Source organism: Pleuronectes platessa, chromosome 18, assembly GCF_947347685.1.
Source record: "Pleuronectes platessa chromosome 18, fPlePla1.1, whole genome shotgun sequence".
Taxonomy (NCBI): Eukaryota; Metazoa; Chordata; class Actinopteri; order Pleuronectiformes; family Pleuronectidae; genus Pleuronectes; species Pleuronectes platessa.
Window position 1 is genome coordinate 18328981 of NC_070643.1, and position 10296 is coordinate 18339276.

The window sequence follows — 10296 nt, forward strand, 5'->3', positions numbered from 1 at the left end:
GTGTATGGGACTGTGCGGAAGGGGGCGGGGCTTTGTACGGTGACGCGGGCACGTTATTTACGTCGTAAACGCTCGTCGGGAAACATGTCGGCATCTGAGACAACGACAAAGGTAGAAAACATTCACTGCGACACAACCTGCGCGTTAACGACACCGCGCGGGGTTCGAACCCTCATCAACGCAGCGGCTCACATGGCGCAAACCCCGCTAGCTAACCTGCGCGGTGCTACATCCTCGAAACACCCTCGTTTTTCGCCTGGGAGGGCTCTTTGTTGCTAGCTGTGCTAACACTGGATAGCCGCATTAGCATCTAACAGTTTTAATTGTTTTCTCCTCGTAGTTTGGGTCTTCACTCGATTTTCGCGATTCTTCTGAGGTTTGCGTTCGCTGCTCCTCCGCCATCTTGTGTTGCATTGATCAGTAATGAATCGGTTGAAGGGATTTTTAAATGTGCGGTCATTTTGATTCATGAGCCACTGGTTTGCAGCCTCCAACAGAAAAATAATCTGCTTTATACTTGTTAATTGCATGAGTGGATAATCAGATGGGGTTGAGATCGGATAAAAGGCATCGATCAGGAGTGTCATGCAAATCTGGTTTGTTGTTATTGAATTGTGTATTTCTTCTTGACAAGCCAGTGAGAAACGATAAATTAGCTATAACAGAGATTTGAGCTCATCGTAATGTTTGTGCTTGTTATATATTGTGTAGGTTTCCTATGAGTTCCATGTCCTTCTTTAATAAAGTAGATCACAGTTCTGAAGTTTGTGTTTTACTCTGAAGAGATTACACATATCCAACAGCAGCTCTATTTAAGGCTGGACGATATTATATCCAAAACTGGTATCCAGATATAACATTTTATATCTGTCTCGATTTTGACAATTATAACATTGTAACTGTCACTTTTCATTTCTTTCCTGAATGAAGGTTGAGTTTTTAAACTATTTATGAGCAGAGAATGACAAACGAATGATAAACAGCGAAACATTTTATATCTTACACATTGCATGAGGATGCATCTTTATATATTGAACCAGTGTTAAATTGCTATTGATGGAAATTATATTGAGATAATTGTTTATTTTGTTTTATTGCCTAGCCCTAGCTAAACTGTCTCACATTCTTGTTTGCTTAAACTTGAACTGCAGTAAATTACATTACGTATAATTTTATTGTATATATATTAAAATATTCAGCTGACTGTAGCCCTCACTGTCAAATACCATTTAAAAGAATTGATGCATATTTACTGACATGCTTCCCTGTTGCGTCTCCACCAGGAGCCTCCTGAAGGAAATGCTTCGGAAACACCAGCAGAGTCGTTAGCTGGACCAAGTCAAGTCAAGGAAGGTATGTCAACATCTCATGCATAAGGGTTAATACTGATGTTTACAATATGTGCATTTCATGTCAACAGATTGGAAGAATTCTATTGCTACTTTTGTTTTTGGTCCTTGTTTGTGCTTGTCTTCAAAAGTAATGGAGAACTTTGAATGTTTCACAGATAATGCAGCCTCCACCACAGCTGCTGTCACAAAGAGGACAGAGCACATGGGTGGTTTGTTGTCAACGATGTCATCACAACTGCAGAGTAAGGACGCCTCCCTGAACAAACCTGCTGCTGGTGAGACTTCCCATTTAGTGTTTTATTGATGTTGCAGAAATTGTGGCTCTCTGAGTCACCTGATCTAATCTCATCAGCTATTTTTACCTCCCTTCTTCAGGCCACGCAGCAAAGTCTCTTCTTTCTACGTCCTCCTCTTCGTTGTCCTCCTCTCCCTCTACGTCATCAGCGCTGTCCCCTGGCCGAGCAAAGATGAGCGTTTCTGGACCCGGTAGCAGTAAATCCGTCCTGCCACCTGCTCCCTCCCCCTCCTCTTCCTCCTCCTCTTCCTCCTCTGCCACAGCCTCCTCGTCTCCCTCTGTCTCCCCTGCCCCAACCAAGATCCACCGAGCCCGCAAAACCATGAACAGGCCAGCACCAGGACAGGTTAGCCTCTTTCATCTCCAGCATCTAGCTTGCATTTCCATTGGACTGGGTATGATTTTAAATATGGTCATCTGTTTAGATTTTTCTTTTGGCCAGCATCTGAAATTGCATCACCTCAATGTCTTGATTCTTGAACCGAGTAACACTCTTGAAGTTTTGTTGTTTTTAGAAAATCCTTCAGCCACTGACCGAACACACAGTAAGGCAGTGGTTCAGGTTTTGTCTCTGAACTTTTTCATTATCTTTTGAGTCCATTATAATTTTTATTCCACAGATAAGTCACGGTGAAGCACCTGCTGCATCTGTTACACCTTCGGGATCCTCGACCTGCCTTCCCTCTGACTCTGAAATAGGTCAGTAGCTTGAGAATATTCATATAAACTAATATCTGCCCATGTAAAATAATCCCACTGCTGTGAATTAAAATGATTCAGAGTACCTTGTTTGTATTTAAACTCACACTCTCATGGTTCATGGTGCTTTGTCGGGTTTCCAGTCACTGCAAAAAGGAGAAAACTGGATCATTTATCGGAGAGCACCGCTGAGAAGTCTGAGAACATTCCCGAAAACACTCAAACTGTGGTGAGAGGATGTTTTTGCAGGTGTATAACTTGCACTCTATGAGATATGTTTTCGGTGGTTAATCTAGGCTTTTGCTGGTATATGTTCTTATTTTTTTAACCTAGGAGGAAACAACATTCCTTAAAAAGGTAGAGTCCGTTGCCAAGAGTACACCAGTGAAGAGCAACGGCAGCGTGGAGAAGTCAGAGGAGGAAGCAGGAGCCAAGAAGACGCAGATTTCCAGCCCGTCCACACGAGATTCAGAAAAGGTGTGAAACTTAATTTACCTATGGTCCCTTAAAACAGATAACACATTATCAACAAACGTGCCTGCTATTTAGCATTATTTTGTATTAAAAAAAGTAATACTCATTATTAGACTTGTTTATTTTATAGTTTGAAGATGTTGGGGGAGAAGAAAGGCAGCACACTACAGACATAGAGGGGTCAGTGAACTTGTCAGATCATGTGAGTGATTCTATCTTTTTACTACCATGATAATTACTTTCTTATCTCTTACTTGTTTATTTTTTTAACACATCACGCACTGTTTACACCTGTAGGTGTCACTCTCAACCACTTTTCTACTTTCCCATAACTGTATCATCTCACTCTTGTTTAAAAACACATATCACATTCATATATTCACACACAGACGTCTTCCCTTGCAGAGTTCAGAGTCTGAAACACAGAGAGCTCTCCGGAAAAGAAATGGGAGCGTGGAGTCTTCCTGGCCACGGTCGGACCAGGACAAAGACAGAAACAGTGCTGATGTGGACGTGGTGGAGACAGTGGGGGGTGTAGGCAGGGCTGCAGAGTACACAGAGGTTCCTTTGGGTGCTCTGGACATCGCTGCTGCCGACAGTCTGACTCTCTCCCCTCATCACGGTACGTTAATGATATAGTGTAAAAGAAATGGACAATGAAAAGAGGGTTGATGGGACATTTCTATTTAGTGTTATTTTAGAACTTTATTGATTCGTTGATCGACAGACAATTAATCTCTAACTTTGCAAATTATTTACAGTTTCAGGTTCTTTCAGGAAAAAAATCCCAAAACTTTGATTTCAGCTTTTCAAATGTGCAGATTTGCTGCTTTTTGATTTGTAAAAGAGACCTGGAGTTGATCTTTGATTTTTGGTTTAAAGGAATTCATTTTAAAGTTGATCAAATAAATAAAGGCATTTGTATATCTCATTCTGTCTTAAATCAACCGCTGCCCAAAGAACACAAAGTAATGCCATGAGAGATGTAACTGTCCTGCTCCCTCCGCAGACGGCAGCGAGGCAGGAGACACGGAGCGGCTGGAGGAGCTTCCTCTGTGCAGCTGCAGGATGGAGGCTCCCCGCGTCGACAGCTCCAGCCACCGAGTCAGCCGACAGTGCAGGGCCACGGAGAGCATCAACGGAGAGGTTTGTCCTCTTGTGTATTTGGATCTACTCTGTATGTGGCCTTTTGAATTAGGAAACATGACATGCATCGTGTGTATTGATGGTTGTTGAAGATAATCAAATGGTAAAGATTTAGATTTGCATTGCAAAACATTTTTTTCACCTTTTTAACAGCTCAACATGTTTTGTCCACCTATGGAACTTTCACCATTCTGATGGAGATATACATTACTGATTACTGCAGTAAAGTATACTCCCAATAATACATCAGAGGCTGGAGTATCACAGTTTGTTCCCACACTGCCTTTGTACAGACAGAGGGGTTGTTAGTAATATCAAGCTTCAAAGTTTAATTTACTTCCACTGCTGGTGGAAAGCTGGGAGTGTTAAACCCATTTTTTCATCCCTGAAAGGTTTAGTCTGAAACTGTGTGATTTATTTTATTTCCAATGTCCAACTGTGTAATATTTCATCTCTTGTTCTCCGTTTGTCAGCTGAGGGCTTGTACCAGTCACACTATTAAAGGGGAGACCATGCGTCCATCCAGTCGAGTGCCCCTCATGGTGCTTTGTGACGTTCATCGTTCACACATGGTCAAACACCACTGCTGTCCTGGCTGTGGATACTTCTGCATAGCGGTGAGAGTTAGAACCACCTGCTGTCATTGTCAAAAATACTCAGCGCCGTGTATCTATCCTTCTGTCTCTTTTAGTCTACTTTATTCTCCTCATTATCTCACCTTCAAATCCCAAATCGTTCCCTCCTCCAGGGTACGTTTCTCGAGTGCTGCCCGGATCAGCGTATCGCTCACCGCTTCCACCGGGGTTGTGTGACGGTGCTGAGCGGCGGGCGCAGCAGATCGAACGGTGGCGGTATGCTCTTCTGTCCCCACTGCGGTGAAGACGCCTCAGAAGCCCAGGAGATCACCATCCCCTCCTTCAGCTCGTCCACTGCCTCTGCCACCACCGTCGTCACCATGTTGGCGTCCTCCACCACCACCCCGTCTCTGCCGCCGTCGGTCCCCATGGCACCGTCCCTCACAGCCTCCACAGGGGGGATGAAGGACGGGAAAATGCCCGAACGACCTGTCAGGTAAGATTCAGTGACTTATTGACTCCATTAAGCTGTATACATTTTATTTAGCTAAACTTTTCCCTCATTTATTGCCTCCTCTAGTGCTCGTATGCGTAGCAATGGTTTGGTAACGCTGGCAATGGAGCAGCAGCAGCCTCCACAGCCTGTAGCCTCAGCAGCCACCGTGGCCACAGTCCCCCCAGCAGAGGAGGGAGTGGACAGCGTGGGGCCTTCTCTATGTATGCCAAATGGGAAACCCATCAGTCCCAGTGCACTTCCACCTGGGCCCAGCAGGGCGGCGCTGCAGAAGGCCATCCTAACACAGGAGACAGAGAGGTAGGAGTTCAGACTTTTACACTTTTCAGCTACAGTAGTTTAAGGGGTTTAACATCAGACTAGTCAAACCAGATATATCTGCTGTTTGCTTTAGCTCCTCCAACTGAAAGGACATAGATCAAAGGGAGGAGATCAGACTATTTCAAATACAAATAAAAATGTTGTTGCTTTTGATTTGCCAGGAAGAAGAAACTTCGGTTCCACCCTCGCCAGCTCTACCCCGCTGCCAAGCAAGGAGAGGTGCAGAGAGTTCTGCTGATGCTGAGTGAGTGCTCGGCTATGACCTGTAATTTTCATCTGCTTCTACACAGCTGAATGTATCAAAGAGTGTTTTTGTGATGTGTGTTTGCGTGTGTGTCAGTGGAGGGTATAGATCCAACGTACCAGCCTGACTCTCAGAACAGACGCTCTGCTCTACACGCTGCTGCTCAAAGAGGTCTGCTGGAAGTCTGCTACATTCTGGTGCAGGTGAGAAGTTTGTGTATCATAAGAGTTGTCAGAATCTCTGTCATATTATTAGCCGTCATTATTTTTGGTCACGAGGCTGCAAACATTTATTTGGTTTATTGAAAAACACTTTCTTAGAGTCCAGGGTGAGACTCTTAGTTTGTGTGACCATCACAATATCTCCAGTCTTTGATTGAAGATGACTTTTAATTTCGTCCTGACAGGCTGGAGCTCAGATCGATGCCCAGGACAAAGACCTGAGGACTCCTCTTGTGGAAGCGATCATCAATAATCACATCGAAGTGGCCCGCTACCTGGTCCAGAACAGTGCCTGCGTCTATCACGTTGTGAGTGTCTGTTTAGTGCACGAATTAAAGCAACACGAGTGTGAACTTGAAGAGACGTTTCAGTCTTTTGTTTGCGTCATTAATTCATCAGGAGGAGGATGGATACACCGGCCTCCACCACGCAGCCAAACAGGGCAACCTAGAAATGGTCAGCATGCTTCTGGAGACGGGGCAGGTTGATGTGAATGCACAGGTAAAGGAAAAAAGATTATCTGAGGCACATCACACTGACTGATGAGAGGCAAGCGTTGACTAATCTAGATTTCTTCTTTGTGGTTTTCAGGATAGCGGCGGGTGGACGCCGATCATTTGGGCCGCAGAGCACAAACATCTGGATGTGATCAAAGTGCTGCTCAACAGAGGAGCTGACGTCACCATCAGTGATAAGGTAATATGATAGACCACACTCTAGACTGTTAAGATGAGCATGCCTGCTACTAAACACTAACCAGAGGAAAATCCTAAAGCTATGTAGACTGCAAGGGTGTCCCTGTTGTCTCGTAGTAATGGAGACAAAATGGGTGTAGGTGTATGAAAATATTTCAGGTTATTACTTTAAACAGTCCCCGCTTTCCCTCCAGGAGCTGAACGTCTGTCTCCACTGGGCGGCGTACGCGGGGAACGTGGACATCGCGGAGCTGGTGTTGAACGCTGGTTGTTCCCTGGCGTCGGTTAACATGCACGGAGACTCACCGCTCCACATCGCCGCCAGGGAGGGATACTTAGAATGTGTCACGTGAGTCAATGTCAATCACAAGCTGTACAACTGATTCATGTCGCAGTTTTAATTATTTTATCACGCTCTCTTCAGTGCCAAACTAATACTGTAATGTCTGTTTGTTTCTGCAGGTTGTTCCTCTCCCGAGGTGCAGACATCGACGTCATGAACAGGGAAGGAGACACCCCTCTCACCCTCGCACGGGTCGATACCCCCGTGTGGGTCGCACTCCAGATCAACAGGAAGCTGCGGAGGGGAATAACCAATCGCATGCTTCGGACTGAAAGAATCATCTGCAGGTAGGCTGTGTTGTGTTAGCAATATGGCCTCGTCCTACGTAACCAGATTTGTTTCCTCTTCTTGTTTCTCTGATATTTTCTAATTGAACTCCTGATTTCTTTTGTCCCAGTGATGTTGCCCAGGGCTACGAGAACGTCCCGATTCCCTGTGTGAATGCAGTGGATGATGAGGGCTGTCCGTCAGACTACAAATATGTTTCAGAAAACTGTGAAACGTCAGCAATGAACATAGACCGCAACATTACACACTTACAGGTACAATCCAAGTCTTGATTGATCCTCATTAACCTCCCTGTATTAGCACAAACAAGCACCACTAAATCATCTTCTGTAAAAAATTACATCCTGTGTATTTGATTATGTTTCTCCAGCACTGTAGCTGCACAGATGACTGCTCTTCAAGTAACTGCCTCTGTGGACAGCTCAGCATCCGGTGCTGGTACGACAAGGTAAATAAAGATGTTGTTTTAAAACCATTTACTTAGAAAACCTGTAGGATTTCATTTAAGCATTTCAGGGTTAGGCCTGAAACAGCAAAGTTAAATATTAACGGATATCTTTACAGTTTACAAATACATGTAATGAGGGTTTGGTTTTAAAGTCTGATATCTGAGGGGCCTAACAAGTGGAATTAATCTCAACTTGCTTTTTTCCTTCTTTCTGTTCCCAGGACCAGCGGCTGCTCCAAGAGTTCAACAAAATCGAACCTCCCCTTATATTCGAATGCAACATGGCGTGTTCCTGTTATCGGACATGCAAGAACCGGGTGGTGCAGGCCGGCATCAAGTAAGCACATCTCATGTTACATGATGCTCATCATCCATGTGCCATGTAAGGTTAAGATATTGTTGTTATTATCAGCAGCAGGTTTAGCTGTTTATTCTTGGCCTCTTTTTCCCTCAGGGTCCGTCTTCAGCTCTACAGGACAGAGAAGATGGGATGGGGGGTCCGAGCTCTGCAGGATATTCCCCAGGGAAGCTTCATCTGCGAGTAAGAAAAAACGAATCCATATCAAGTTGCTTTTTTATATGTAGGATCTGAGGTTAAAAGTTTCTGACCTCTTTCCACACAGATACGTTGGGGAGCTGATCTCTGATGCAGAAGCAGACGTCAGAGAAGATGACTCTTACCTGTTCGACCTGGACAACAAGGTGATGACTCAGAAATCATCTTAGGTCGAGGAGTCAGCATTTTTCCTGTATAACCAGTAACGAATAACCAAACCAGACCGGATCATGGGGAGTTGACTAAAAGATGCTGTGTACAACTGCTGAGTAGCAAACATGTTTAGACTTGATGCTAATTTACCAGATGACATTAAATGCTTTTTCCAATATGTTACTTTGACAGGACTGAGAAAGCAGACATCAGGATGTGTATGTTTTGTCTGACAACTTTCGCTTTTTGTGTGTTTTTTTTGTCTGTGCAGGACGGGGAAGTGTATTGTATCGATGCCCGGTACTACGGCAACATCAGCCGCTTCATCAACCACCTGTGTGACCCCAACCTCATCCCAGTGCGAGTGTTCATGCTGCACCAGGACCTGAGATTCCCTCGCATCGCCTTCTTCAGCTCCAGGGACATTCTCAGTGGACAAGAGCTCGGGTGAGAAGTCGTGACATTTATGATCAACATGTTATCATCTGCATATTCTTCCTTAATTTCATATCCATCCCTTTTTCCTTTTCTTCATCTATTTCCATTTGCGTTGAATTGTTGAACCTTTGCATGTAAAGTTGTATTTGTTCCGAAACACAATTCCCCTGGAGTCCAATCTGAGTTGACTCTTGCTCTTGTCTGTTTCATCAGGTTTGACTATGGAGATCGCTTCTGGGACATCAAGAGCAAGTACTTCACCTGTCAGTGTGGATCAGAGAAATGCAAACACTCAGCGGAGGCCATCGCCCTGGAGCATAGCAGGCTGGCTCGGCTGGAGGCCTGCCCAGACTCGGGGGCTGACTGTGGGATGACCATTCTGGGACACTCTTAAAACACTCAACTACGGGGCCTTTGGATTGGCCTCTTCATTTTTTTCTTGCGCACATTGGCAGTGAAAAAACACCATTATGTTTTTTTTCAAATTTAAAATTCTGTATTTGATGCATGGTGCTGTTTTTTCGACTCGTGATGTTTTGGTTGAGGACATGCACCTTAATCATTTTTAACGTTGTGTGTTTTATGTCTGAAGAAAACAAGGAGGTCTCTTATCTACGTACAGTATTTTTACTGTATCTCACTCTGAACATTTGCCTTGACACATGAATTTTGTGCATTAGGAATCCGCCATCACATATCATGTATTTTCTGTTGTGTCAACGAACACACAGTTTTCTTGCCACAGTAAAGTGATGAGTCGGCCTCCAGCTCGTACTGGACTCAATGAGGACCTGAGAGATGGTGTTGTTTTGGATGACTGGGTTAGCTATATCTTCTTTATTTTTATACATTTGTTCTTTTGTCACATCTAGTGTAATAAATAAGCTCATGAGTTGATCTTTGGGCTCTTTTAATAAGTGTGTAAGAAGTGACAGTTCTTCTTTCCTTAAACACAGCTGCCATACGATTTCAGCGGTATATTAAAGTTCCCCTTATGCTGTGTAATCTTTTGGTTTAAATATCAACAGGGTTTAAAGGATATTTCGCCTGTTACCTGCTGGTGTTATTATATGATGCCACCAACAGGGGGCGTGTAAAGGCCCCAATCAAAGCAAGAGGAGAGAGGGAAGATGCACTGCCCTCTGTCAGAGATCCAAGTAAAAGGAAGAGGTCTCACTCTGCTAGTGATTCTATCTTAGAATGGATATAAAGATGGACGACAACACAGCTCCCCAAAAGTGAAGCCAAAATGTCAATCGTCCTGAATTTTCTTCGGGGTTAATAAAGTTCTATTTTATTTTACAATAGGCTTTGTTAAAAACTGTTAGGGTATATAATATATGCTAGAAGTATATAGATGGGCTGAAGGAGTAAAATAATGAACTTAAAATTTAATAAAGTGAAATAATCACATGACCTTAGCGTTAAGAAAAAGCCATTTGTGAATATTGTCATTCTGCATTTAACAACTGCTGTATACAACATTAACAAATGCCTTCAGTAATTTGTAACAAACGTTATTGCACCTTTGGTT

General features: G+C 43.8%; 1 protein-coding gene across 2 annotated transcripts; it reads left to right on the plus strand.

Annotated features, from left to right (window-relative positions):
• Positions 1–13: 13 nt before the first annotated feature.
• On the plus strand, positions 14–9659 carry ehmt2 (euchromatic histone-lysine N-methyltransferase 2). 2 transcript variants are annotated; one of them, XM_053446058.1, is made up of 27 exons: positions 14–111; positions 1284–1353; positions 1508–1627; positions 1728–1993; positions 2268–2346; positions 2490–2575; positions 2680–2823; positions 2951–3022; positions 3226–3442; positions 3830–3966; positions 4440–4583; positions 4715–5037; positions 5122–5355; positions 5538–5620; positions 5717–5823; positions 6027–6149; positions 6241–6342; positions 6433–6537; positions 6713–6885; positions 6999–7166; positions 7277–7421; positions 7538–7615; positions 7837–7952; positions 8070–8156; positions 8239–8317; positions 8596–8771; positions 8976–9659. In XM_053446058.1, exons 1-27 carry the CDS (start codon positions 85–87, stop codon positions 9154–9156), a joined length of 3642 nt encoding a protein of 1213 aa, XP_053302033.1. In that variant the 5' UTR covers positions 14–84; the 3' UTR covers positions 9157–9659. The 2 variants fall into 2 exon arrangements, with proteins under 2 accessions (XP_053302033.1, XP_053302035.1); XM_053446060.1 differs by having other exon boundaries at positions 15–111; positions 6731–6885.
• The last annotated feature ends 637 nt before the right edge of the window (positions 9660–10296 follow it).